Source organism: Palaemon carinicauda, chromosome 29 (assembly GCF_036898095.1).
Source record: "Palaemon carinicauda isolate YSFRI2023 chromosome 29, ASM3689809v2, whole genome shotgun sequence".
NCBI lineage: Eukaryota > Metazoa > Arthropoda > Malacostraca > Decapoda > Palaemonidae > Palaemon > Palaemon carinicauda.
Window position 1 is genome coordinate 86,663,784 of NC_090753.1, and position 13,241 is coordinate 86,677,024.

General features: G+C 34.7%; 1 protein-coding gene across 1 annotated transcript in view; it reads right to left on the minus strand.

Annotated features, from left to right (window-relative positions):
* Positions 1-4,944: 4,944 nt before the first annotated feature.
* Positions 4,945-13,241, minus strand: part of LOC137622699 (glutamate receptor ionotropic, delta-2-like) — a 29,455-nt gene continuing 21,158 nt past the window's right edge. Inside the window, exons 5-11 of the mRNA XM_068353292.1 lie at positions 10,404-10,525; positions 9,669-9,897; positions 8,876-9,021; positions 8,338-8,436; positions 7,887-8,053; positions 5,769-5,895; positions 4,945-5,040 (exon numbers count right to left, since the gene is read on the minus strand). Coding sequence (XP_068209393.1) covers positions 4,945-5,040; positions 5,769-5,895; positions 7,887-8,053; positions 8,338-8,436; positions 8,876-9,021; positions 9,669-9,897; positions 10,404-10,525 — 986 coding nt within the window. The remainder of the gene's footprint in view (positions 5,041-5,768; positions 5,896-7,886; positions 8,054-8,337; positions 8,437-8,875; positions 9,022-9,668; positions 9,898-10,403; positions 10,526-13,241) is intronic.

A 13,241-nucleotide genomic window follows, 5' to 3' on the forward strand; every position in this document is an offset into this window, starting at 1 on the left:
TCACAAGAATGTATGCAACAGACTATGGGCCTTGTGGGGTCAGCCTACCACAGATCTGTTCGCAACCTCGATGACCAAGAGGCTCCCAATTTATTGCTCACCGATTCCGGACCCAGCAGCAGTTCACATAGATGCCTTTCTTCTGGATTGGTCCCATCTAGACCTTTATGCGTTCCCCCCGTTCAAGATTGTCAACAGAGTACTGCAGAAGTTCGCCTCTCACGAAGGGACAAGGTTGACGTTGGTTGCTCCCCTCTGGCCCGCGAGAGAATGGTTCACCGAGGTACTGCAATGGCTAGTAGACGTTCCCAGAACACTTCCTCTAAGAGTGGACCTTCTGCGTCAGCCGCATGTAAAGAAGGTACACCCAAGCCTCCACGCTCTTCGTCTGACTGCCTTCAGACTATCGAAAGACTCTCGAGAGCTAGAGGCTTTTCGAAGGAGGCAGCCAGAGCGATTGCTAGAGCAAGGAGGACATCCACTCTCAAAGTCTACCAGTCGAAGTGGGAAGTCTTCCGAAGCTGGTGCAAGTCGAAATCAGTATCCTCAACCAGTACCTCTGTAACTCAGATAGCTGACTTCCTTTTATACCTAAGGAAGGAAAGATCCCTTTCAGCTCCCACGATCAAGGGTTACAGAAGCATGTTGGCAGCAGTCTTCCGTCACAGAGGCTTAGATCTTTCCAACAACAAAGATCTACAGGACCTCCTTAAGTCTTTTGAGACCTCGAAGGAGCGTCGGTTGGCCACACCAGGTTGGAACTTAGACGTGGTACTAAGATTCCTTATGTCAGCAAGGTTCGAACCACTTCAATCAGCCTCTTTTAAAGATCTCACTTTGAAAACTCTTTTCCTCGTCTGCTTAGCAACAGCTAAAAGAGTCAGTGAGATACACGCCTTCAGCAGGAACATTGGATTCACATCTGAAACGGCTACATGTTCCTTACAGCTTGGTTTTTTAGCCAAAAACGAACTTCCTTCTCGTCCTTGGCCCAAATCGTTTGATATTCCAAGCCTTGCTAATTTGGTTGGAAATGAACAAGAAAGAGTACTATGCCCTGTAAGAGCTCTTAAGTACTATTTGAGACGTACTAAACCATTACGTGGACAGTCAGAAGCTTTATGGTGCGCCATTAAGAAACCTTCTTTACCTATGTCGAAGAATGCAGTTTCTTATTATATCAGACTTTTGATTCGAGAAGCTCATTCCCATCTGAATGAGGAGGACCATGCTTTGCTGAAGGTAAGGACACATGAAGTTAGAGCTGTCGCAACTTCAGTGGCCTTCAAACAAAACAGATCTCTGCAGAGTGTAATGGATGCAACCTATTGGAGAAGCAAGTCAGTGTTCGCATCATTTTACCTTAAAGATGTCCAGTCTCTTTACGAGAACTGCTACACCCTGGGACCATTCGTAGCAGCGAGTGCAGTAGTGGGTGAGGGCTCAACCACTACATTCCCCTAATCCCATAACCTTTTTAATCTTTCTCTTGAAATGCTTTTTATTGTTGTTTTTTGGGTTGTCCGGAAGGCTAAGAAGCCTTTCGCATCCTGGTTGATTTGGCGGGTGGTCAAATTCTTTCTTGAGAAGCGCCTAGATTAGAGGTTTTGATGAGGTCCTTTAGTATGGGTTGCAACCCTTCATACTTCAGCTCCTAGGAGTCGCTCAGCATCCTATGAGGATCGCGAGGCTCAGTAAGGAAGACGTACTTAAAAAAGGCAGAGTAATTGTTCAAGTCGACTTCCTTACCAGGTACTTATTAATTTTATGTTTGTTATTTTGAATAACTGCTAAAATGAAATACGAAATACTTAGCTCTTAATGTTAACATATATGCTGGTCTCTACCCACCCCCCTGGGTGTGAATCAGCTATATGATCACCGGGTAAGTTTAATATTGAAAAATGTTATTTTCATTAGTAAAATAAATTTTTGAATATACTTACCCGGTGATCATAAATTAAAGGACCCACCCTTCCTCCCCAATAGAGACCCAGTGGGCCGAGGAGAAAATTGGTTCTGTGTTGACATGGAGTACTTGAGTACCTGCTCGACAGATGGCGCTGTTGATGTACACCCCCACCTGTATAGCGATCACTGGCGTATTTCGTCCTTAGGTTTTTCTGTCGGGCAGCAGAGCTGACAGCTATATGATCACCGGGTAAGTATATTCAAAAATTTATTTTACTAATGAAAATAACATTTTTTGCAAATTTCTCACATTCCTGATTGGTGTGGAAAAGGGATTGGTGGTCTCATTCCACTACTTTATGGTAGATAGATAGATTATTATTATTATTATTATTATTATTATTATTATTATTATTAATAGCTAGGCTACAACCTTAGTTGAAAAAGCAGAATGCTACAAGCCCAAGGGCTCCAACCGGGAAAAACTGCCCTGTGAGGAAAGGAAATAAATAAGCAACTGTTATTGCAAAGTAATGGATAAAGAAAATTAAATATCTTACGATCAGTAATAACATTATGGTAATGATAGTATTATTAATGCTAATGATATTTTCCACTTTAATGCATAAATGGGATGGCTTGAAAACTGCTAACAAAATGTTATCTCATCGTATTATTGTAGTGTATATCCAAAATCCTCAAAAGTCATTGTAATGTAAGAGTGAGTCTAAAAGTACTGTGCTTTACGGCCCAAATTAAACAAATCGAAACGTATTAAAATATTTGAAAGCCAAGGCTTTACTGTACTTCAAGAAGTGTAAGAGTGGCTGAGAGGAAGTGGTGAATGGTGCAATGTATGTGTTCTGGGTTTGATAGATTATTGATTCTTTTTCTGCTGCCACATCTTTAGATTAAATTTCCAAATTTAAACAAAATCAATTATACTTGATTCTATTTTTATGGTTTCACCGAGGTCATACTGAACTAAAGGGTTATATATTTGTTGGAAATTTAAATCTCGGCCTTAGCATGAATGGATGTAGGCAAAAACCATCCTCAAGAAGAGTCCATGTAGCCTATGTCTTGTGATGCAGCAATAATTGACACAAATTGAATTAGTGATGGTTAGGAAAGATTCTTCAAGTGTTATATGTAAAGATGTGATCCCAAATATGTGAATTTTTTGCAGGCCAAATCTTTCAATATTTTGGAGTACAGTACAGTATTCCTCTCAAGCCTACATCATCACAGCTCAATTTACACAGCCTGTTTTCAGCGTACGGAACCACGATAAGGTAAGCAAAACTCTAATATAACATCTTTAAGTGAAATTATTTCATGCAAAGTAAAACCAGCCTGCTACAGTAAGAGCAAATGACATGGACTTGGTATCCAAGGATTAGAAAACTCCCTTCGGTAAATAATTCAGAAATGAATCCCTTGTTGTCTCCCCACCAAAATATGAAATATAGGCCTTGCATATAAGCTGTACTACTTAAATACTTTAACCATTCTTGAAATAAAAGTTTTTTCATGCTTTTGTTCATTACATTTACTGGTTCATTGACAATTATGCTGTAGGAAAGAATACCCAGAGTAATATTTTTGATAAAAAGAGACGAGTTGTGTAATATTCAGTTTCCAACCTATGACTAATATTTTGGGTTATTAAATTTTTCAGCTTATTTTAATTTAAACAAGCATCATACATCTCAAAGTATTTTATAGTTTCCGAATAACTCTGCAGCTGAGTAGGCCAAAAATCTTTTGTTTACGTACTGTATGCGTTTATGATATTTTTTGCAATTATTATTTAGCGTTTGATAGTCGTAAATATTATCTAGAAATGAAAACAAAATACATAATAATGCCTGATAATAGAATACTGAAAAATAGTACCATATAATTTTTTTTCATAAATTTAAATAATATGCTTGTTAATTTAATTTATTTGCAAAAATTTTCTTTTGTAGATTTTAAAGTGATTCAATCCATCATGTTTACAAGTTCAAGAAACTGTCATATTTACCTCCCTTTGTTTGTCGTTCAATATTCTAAATTGCAATTTATATTAAACAAACATTTGATGTTTCAAATTGTTGAATATAATGTGACAGCTAAAATAGTGTCTATGGAAGGCCATGGTTGGATTTTGTTTTTTAGTTCCACCATACAAAACAAATACTGTATGTTTTTATTATTTCTTAAGGTTATCTAGATTTGTACACTTAACAGTAGCCAAATGGAAATATGATATTGTAAAGACAAAAAACATAATTTTGATAATGAAATTTATTTCTTTACTCACCTGATGTTCATATTTCTTCTCCAGAAGCTTGTTTTATAGAAATTTGGCCCCCTCAAATTTGATGAAGAATCTCCCTTTTTCTTCCATGCGCTTAGTGAAGTATTGAAACACACTGCTGTAGTGGTTAATGGCAAAGAGGGCCAAGGATTCTATGTGATTCGATTTTTCCGTCACAGTGATATAAAGACGTATCCAATTGCAGATTGTGATAAGTGTTTATTGTGTGTTAAATTTTCTTCCATGCTGAATGACCCTTCTTCAAAGGAAAACTAAAATCATAAGTGGGGTACAACTTTTGAATTTAATAACTATTTATTTGGAGTTTCACAGGTCTATAGCTTACTGGAATTCAGAATTCGTTCATGTCTTAATTACAAATAATGATAATCATCGTCATGGTTTATATTTTAGAGACTCTTCTCTCCGTCAGGTGATTTCCTGTCATGTTTCAGTTGAAGTTACATTTTTTCTATAGATAACTTGATCTTCTGTGCTACAATTTATGGACACTGTTTACATTTATTTTTTTTATATCTCAAGTTTTAATTTTTCTGTATCTTTGAAATGCTACGTATTGAATAAGTCTACGTACTATTGACTTTTGTCAAAATGGTGGGTATTCACCTTTTATTCTTCTCATTGGCTTAATGATTGACAAGTATCTTGAAAAAATTTTCAAGTTCTTGACTCCACGTCATCATATCTTCGTGGCGGAAACTTTGAGATTACTTTTTCGATAACAAGTTTCTAGGCAAAAGTGTTTCAGCAATGAAGGCCATAGCTGCTGTCACCATTCCTATCGACAGAATGTAGAAAGCTGCCTGGAAAAAAGTGAGAAAAGGGAAAATGAAAGCAACACATACTGAATCATATGGTGACTACAGAAAGCTTTTGTTTCAATATTCACGTGGTGAACTATGAAATAATGAAGACATAGGCTACTACTGAGGCAAAATTGATCGGTGAATTAGTTAAAACTTGGTATTTTTTTTTTTTTTTTTTTTTTTTTAATAATGGTTCCAATGATCAGTTTTCTGGATATGCTGACTGGAAGTACAGTACGTTGATTCAGTTTTATTCACAATTATGAACTGGAGAAGGTATATTAATGCCAATACAATACAATATATCAAATAACCAATAACCCATGACCTTCTGAGACCAAGAACTCAAATTGATGATTGGTGTTCCAAAGTAGAAAAGACACTTTTCATTGTACAAAAAAACAAATACTGTATGTAAGTTCCTTCAGAAGATAAAAGTTCTGGAGAGTAGAAATTTTTCAAGAAAATCAGTAGTTAATAATACAGTATGCAAAGTTATGATCTGAAGCAGTGGCTGAAGCTGGAAATTAAATAGGTTTAGACACTTCTAAAAGTAAGTCTGTCTTCTAAAGGTGTTTTTCCTGTCTGATCTGATTAGATCAACCTCTTGGCTAATTAGAGGGGGGGGGGGGTTGCCTATAGGTTTGCTATGAAAGCTCCCATCAGTCCAAAAGGACCAGGAAATCTAACAAACAAATGAATCTCGATTCTCAAGTTTTTCTAACCTGGAGCTGAGAGATGGAAAAAGGCTTCGGTCCAGTTTCTTCCCAGAACACATTCGATCCAGCAACCTTCTGGAATTCGCCATCAATCCATTTAGTAATCAGCCCACCTTCTATCATGTAGGACAACCTATTGAATTGATAAGTCGTGTTATCTGCAGCAATATAACGTTATTTGTTTTGAAGGCGATTGCCTTAGTGATGTCAATATGTTTCCTATAGGAATCTTAGTTTATTCTTAGCTTCTTCAAGTTTTAAGGTGTAAACCTTGGGTTAAAGAAATTATGATTACTCCTTTTCTTCATTTATTCTGTTCACTATTGCACTGTAAACAAAATGAATGAAGAAAAGGAATAATCATCATTTCTTTAACCAAAAGCTTACACCTGAAAACTTAAAGAAGCTAAGAAAATACAAGGATTCCTGTAAGAAAGATATTTACCCTACTAAGATAATTGCCTTCATTGAAAATTGCATGAGAGAGAAGCTGTGTCCCAAAAGCATAAAGTTATTTTTCTATTTCGTTTAAACTTCAAGTATTTTTTCCATTCTAGGAAAAGGATAATACTCTTTGTAACACACTGCCGCTTGCCCTAGACTGACTAGGTTTCTTGCTAGGTTCTGTAATGCTTGTTAATACTGTACTCTTAAGATGCATTACTGCTTGCATTATGCTGCTAGGGTATGTGGCAATATTTACTAACTCGTTTTCATATACAGTATAACCCAGGGGGTTCATTTTACACTTAATCTTATCTTTTATCTGGCCTTTGGGCTTGGATGAGTGTACAATATAAAATTCCATAACAGATTTAAATAATGTGATTATTGCTGGTTATATCTTTGAATTAGTGTCTAATTGATTACTAATTACTGTATACTTCTGTAACTGATCTACAGTTAAATTAGGCATAACAAAAGCAGTAAGTTCTCAGGTTACATTAGTTTCAACTTACAATGCTTTATGGGTACAACTCATCTTCTTTGAATGAAATGTATAGTTTTTTGCTAGTTTCATTTTATTTTATCATTCTATACTTATTTCCTCTATATCTTTTAGATCTATGTTATGTTACCATGTCATAAAGTGGGGTTTTATGTTTTATGTTATCACTGTACTACTGTATTAGCACAGATGAATGACTTTGGCACTTCTTACAGTACAGTACTGTATTTAGGCATATTCCGACTTAATTCAAAATTCGAGTAACAATATGTCATAGGAGTGGATCTCCATCGTAAGCCAAAGACCTACTTATTACATTTTCCTTTTTATATAAATAGTATGGGACATTAATTGACTAACATCCAAAGGATGTATATGTGTATTATGATTATTATTACTAGCCAAGTAACAACCCTGGCTGGAAAAGCAACCCGCTGCAAGCCAAAGGGCTCTAACACAAAAAGAAACCCAGTGAGGGAAGGAAATAAGGAAATAGTAGATAAGCCGAGTAATGAATAAAGAAAAAATTTTTAAAAATCAGTAACAGCATAAAAATATATTGATCATATATAAACTATAAAATAAAACCTATTTCAAAATGTTCAACAAAGGGAATCTACAAAAGATTTGAACTTTTGAAGTTCCACTGACTTTTACTCGGGGGGGGGGGGGGGGGGGGGGGGGAAGGTGTTCAAAAAGGTTGTAGTCTCATGGATTTTGGCAAGTCTCATTTTGTTTTTAGATTAGCAGACCTTCTCTACTGTAGCTAGGTTCACTGCAGTATCTACTGTAGTTATCCTGGAATCGTAAAAAAAGGAGTCCTTTCATTAAGATCCTTCTACAAATACGCAGTATCTATTGTAATATTGTTACTGTTCTTGAAATATTTTATTTTGATTGTTTATTACTTCTTTTATAGTTTATTTATTTCTTTATTTCCTTTCCTCGCTGAGCTATTTTTCCCTGTTTAAGCCCTTGGGCTTATAGCATTCTGCTTTGCCAACAAGGGCTGTAGCTTAGGTAATAATAATAATGATGATAATAGTAACAACATTTATAATGTTAATGATAATAATAATAATAATAATAATAATAATAATAATAATAATAATATCTTGTTCAGTATAACAGGCCAAGCACTGCAGTTACCTTGCCTAACAGAGAGTAAAACTCACAGTCTGTTAAAGGTAGAAGTAAAGGGAGCTCCTTGGAAACAAGCCATTCCGTAATACTGTGGTGCGAAGGAGTCTCTTGCAAAGTAGTACCTTCGAATTCCTCTCTCCATGGCTAGGTACCTCGAGCTTAGCTGGCCGTTGATAAGAACTAGTTTGTTATCGAGAATCTGAAAGAAGATTAGGGGACAATATACAGTAACTATAATTTCTTTCAATGCGAATATTTTCTTAGCCTGTTGGCTTTCTTTTTTTATTGTGAATGACTAATGGTGTGTTCATTTATGAAGACAAACTCCTAATCTTTTGGAAATCGAAGGTCAGTTACGCCGGACGGTAGCTTGTACAAGATTGATTAAGTTTTTTTTATTAAGTTTTGGTAATCCTTTAAGTGCAAGCAGAAAGAAAATACTTGAGAAAATTGCATGACTTGAATAGGGTAAATAAAACTTACTCCTCCAAATGAATCATCAGCCTTTTTGATGAATGATTTTGACTTCTCAACGTGGTTGAAGAGCTTCCAAGTGTCCTTGTAGATGCCACCTGTTGCATACTTGAAAAAAAACAAAAAAAAACTATATGAGTATGAAAGTATAGTGGTTTTTTGGTTGAGAAAAAGTTACGTACTTTTGAGTGGCATAACATAGAGCAGACCCATTTGTTTTTTCTTCCTCCACATTAGGCTATTGTCTTTTCTGTCATGCTATTCTTGGAGATGCATTCAAATACAGTAGCTTTTTTATTTTGCTGTCCAGCCTCTATTAACTTTTACTTAATAGTGCAACTGGGTTTTCTGCCCCCCACTTGCACCTGGACACTAAAAGGCCCACCTAGCCCTGGCACCAGGCTGTATGGTCAAAATTCATGATGTAAATGCGGTAAAGAATACTGTACTGTAGATCAACACTGATCAGACTCTCGCTGATTTAGTAATACTCATTTAAGATGAGGGAAGGCTAATTTGTCTCCCATAATTTTCCCATCAAACTAACCTTGAATATGTGCTCGTTGCTGCTGTCTTCAGTCACGACCAAAGTAAATCCGTCCTTGACAGCAACTGGAATGTCGGTCAGTCCGTTTATGGGTTTCTCAAAGGCCGGTATTACCAGGGCTGCTGTCAGCATGCCAGAGTAGAGAACTGAGAACGATGGAACAATATGAAATGTTTGGGATGAGATTGATTGATTTTTTCAAGGATGAGATTTTAACGTCTTCAGTACAGTACTATTTCTGCCTATAGATTTTAAGCATTACCAAGTCATATTTCTGAAAATTACTATGTATGATATCTGAGGACTATGAAGCGTAAAGAAGAAGATGATGAATGGAAAAGTATTTAGTTAAAAGCTCAAGATAGAGACGACTGGCAAAATCTGACCGAGGCCCTTTGTGTCAATAGGCATAGGAGGAGATGATGATGATGATAATGATATCTGTACCGGCCACAGCACAGCAGTCTTAGCTGAATAGAGTATAATGCATTTAACTATGTATAGTCATAATGTTGTTAGTTACAGTATTAATACAGTACAGGTACTTGGGTAGCTTATGTTGCGTACAATCCACGAGCAGTAATGCATATAATGTAAGTATGTGTTGCAGATAGAGAAAAAATTACTACACTCAATAATCTAGTTCAACTACCATCTTGGCAACATGCATTCATTCTAGAATAAAACTATGAATGCCCACCAACTCACTCTAATACACCACACCCATACAAAAAGAGCTAATCACTTCATGTAGCCCATCACTTTGAATTCTGACAAAAACAAAGGTTCATACCTGATATAAGGAAGCTGAATATAGACCAAAACAGAAAGGTCACTTTATGAGACCATGATTTAAGGTCGATCAGGTTGTCCTGCCTCATCAGGGACCGGTATGAACCGAAGACCGAGTCTCCTGTTTTGAGCCGCTGGCACTTTTCGGTGCCGTGTTGGGTGTCGAGCCAATCCTGTGCCTTGATTATGAAGCCGGTGACCACTACAGAGATGGCGATGCTTAACCAAACCTGTTGTATAGATAGATATGGTTTTCATTTTGATGGATCATTGTTCTTGCTTAAATGTAACTCACAACAGTCGGCTGTCAACCGAACACCCAATTAAGAGGTCCATTTTCTATTAAAAGTTGATTGCTAGGTATTTAAACTGGGTTGAATCTTGTTTTGTAAATTTTTACAGCTAAGTGAAGTGGTTGGGGCCCAGGTTGTAAGACCAGGAATGAGGGACAACCTACCAAACGTCGGTAAAGTGCTTCACCTCTCAAGTTAGTGCATTTGTGTATCAGGGAGTGGTTATATTTTACACATTTTTTCTTTGAAGGGGTAACCTCACAAGGTGCCATCCTTCAGGTCTTATCAAGAAAATTAGCATTTAATTCATTTATGGTTTGACCTAGGGTCATTCCCCTCCCCCCATATCATTTATACCCCATTGTTCTCAGTTTATCATCCCATTGGGCTTCCATGGAATAAATAAAAAGAAGAAGAAGAAATGTGAACTTCATAGGTCATACCACTGAAGTGAATGGAGCAACTGCTGCTAAGGTCTTGCTCCGTTCCCTCGGGGTGCGGGAGACCAACGTCAGACTCTCGATGTAGTAAGGATAGGTGAAGTCGATGACTCCTTCTCGCGCACCTGTTTTAGGAGAGAGAGAGAGAGAGAGAGAGAGAGAGAGAGAGAGAGAGAGAGAGAGAGAGAGAGAGAGAGAAAGAGAGAGAGAAAGAGATTTACATTAGCATATAGAATGCAATTTTCAAGCAAACTGGGTTTTTCTCCTTTCTCCACGACTTTTCCAAATTTAAGATAACTTTTAGAAATTACTATCCATACAAAATAGCAATATTTGCTTAACTCAAAAGTATTTACAAAACAAATTTTGTTAATTTTTATATAGATTTTATTAATTTTAAGATTAATGTGACATGAGAAATACCTTGAAGAAAATATATGAATAGTGTATCATAGATTCTACTTATAGAAATTGTGGCATGATAATATATACATTTGGGTAAAATTATAATTTTATGAAAGAAAATATATGTTGTTTATGACCAATGCCTACTCTTCTGCATATTAGGTATATTTCAAGTAAATATGAATATATTCTACACTAACTCTGAGACTGAAATTTTTTACATACTATTGACATGAAATTTACTCATTTCATGACAATTAAAAGAAATGAAGATGGACCATTTAATCATTTCATGAAATGTGACATAAAATGTGAGACAGAATTTTATCATTTGATAAAACCATGGAAGTTTTGTCTTACCTTTTACTTAATTTAAGGAAATCAGGTCTATTTTCGTATATATTCATTTCATTTTAAGATAATTGCAATAAAGGATTTATTAATTCAGTGTTAAGAAATTTATAAACTTCATCCACGAGTGGAAGAAATATATATATATAGGCTATATATATATATATATATATATATATATATATATATATATATATATATATATATATATATATGAATATATATATATATATATATATATATATATATATATATATATATATATATATATATATATGAATATATATATATATATATATATATATACAGTATATATATATATATATATATATATATATATATATATATATAAATATATATATACATATATATATATATATATATATATATACAGTATATAAATGTATTTCTTTCCTGTCACTGAGCAACAGTGACAGGAAAGAAATACACATATATATATATATATATATATATATATATATATATATATATTATATATATATATATATATATATATATATATATATATGTGTGTGTGTGTGTGTGTGTGTGTGTGTGTATTTCTTTCCTGTCACTGTCGCTCAATGACAGGAAAGAAATACATTTATATATATATATATATATATATATATATATATATGTATATATATATATATATATATATATTCATATATATATATATATATATATATATGAATATATATAAATGTATTTCTTTCCTGTCATTGAGCGACAGTGACAGGAAAGAAATACACACACACACACACACATATATATATATATATAATATATATATATATATATATATATATATATATATATATATATATATATATATATATATGTATTTCTTTCCTGTCACTGAGCGAAAGCCAATCTGAAACCACAAACTCCCACAAGTTACCCAAACTGTCGTATTGTAGTAAGGAAAGGGAAAGAGGATGGGAAGGGTTGAATCTGTGAGCGTATGTGTATACATATTTATCTAAATGTTTAGCCGTCATTTTTGTCGGGTCGCATACACTAGTATATATATATATATATATATATATATATATATATATATATATATATATATATATTCTCTTTGCATCAATTCCATCCCCTGAATGTAGATCTGGGGTTGGTGAATCCCTTAATAAAGATTTAGCTAGAATTAGTGCATAGTGCAAATTATGGGGCATGAAGTTGAATCCTAACAAAACTCAAAGTATGATTGTAAATAGGTCAAGGACGGTGGCTCCTACACATCTGTATCTTAGTATTGATAATGTTTCTTTAACTCTGTACAACTCTTTTAAAATTTTAGGTGTGATTCTCGACAGCAAATTTACTTTTGAGAAAGGCATTAGGTCTGTGTCTTCTTCAAGTGCACAAAAAATTGGCTTATTGAGAAAGTCTTTTAAGGTTTTCGGTGATTAATCTATTCTGAAGAAGTGTTTTAATTCTTTCATAATACCTTGTTTTGAGTATTGTTCTCCTGTCTGGTCTTCAGCTGCTGATTCCTGCCTTAATTTGTTGGACAGAAACTTACGGTCTATAAAATTTCTTATTCCTGATCTAGATATTAATCTTTGACACCGTCGTTCAATTAGTTCATTATGCATGTTGCATAATATTTTTCATAACTCTGACCATCCTTTACATTCAGATCTTTCTGGACAATTCTATCCTGTTCGTAATACTAGACAAGCAGTTAATTCTAATAGCAATAGCCAGGCCTTCTCCATCATAAGGCTCATTACTACACAGTATTCTAGAAGTTTTATTCCAGCTGTGACCAAGTTGTGGAATGATCTTCCTAATCGGGTAGTTGAATCCGTAGAACTTCAAAAGTTCAAAGTTGGAGCAAATGTTTTTATTTTGAACAGGCTGACATAAGTCTTTTTATAGTCTATATATGACATATTAGTTTTGACGTTGTTACTGTTTTTAGAATGATTTATTGTTAATTTGTTCTCATCATTTATTTATCTCCTTGTTTCCTTTCCTCGCCGGGCAATTTTCCCTGTTGGAGCCCTTGGGATTGTAGCATCTTGCTTTTCCAACTAGGGTTGTAGCTTGGCTAGTAATAATATATATATA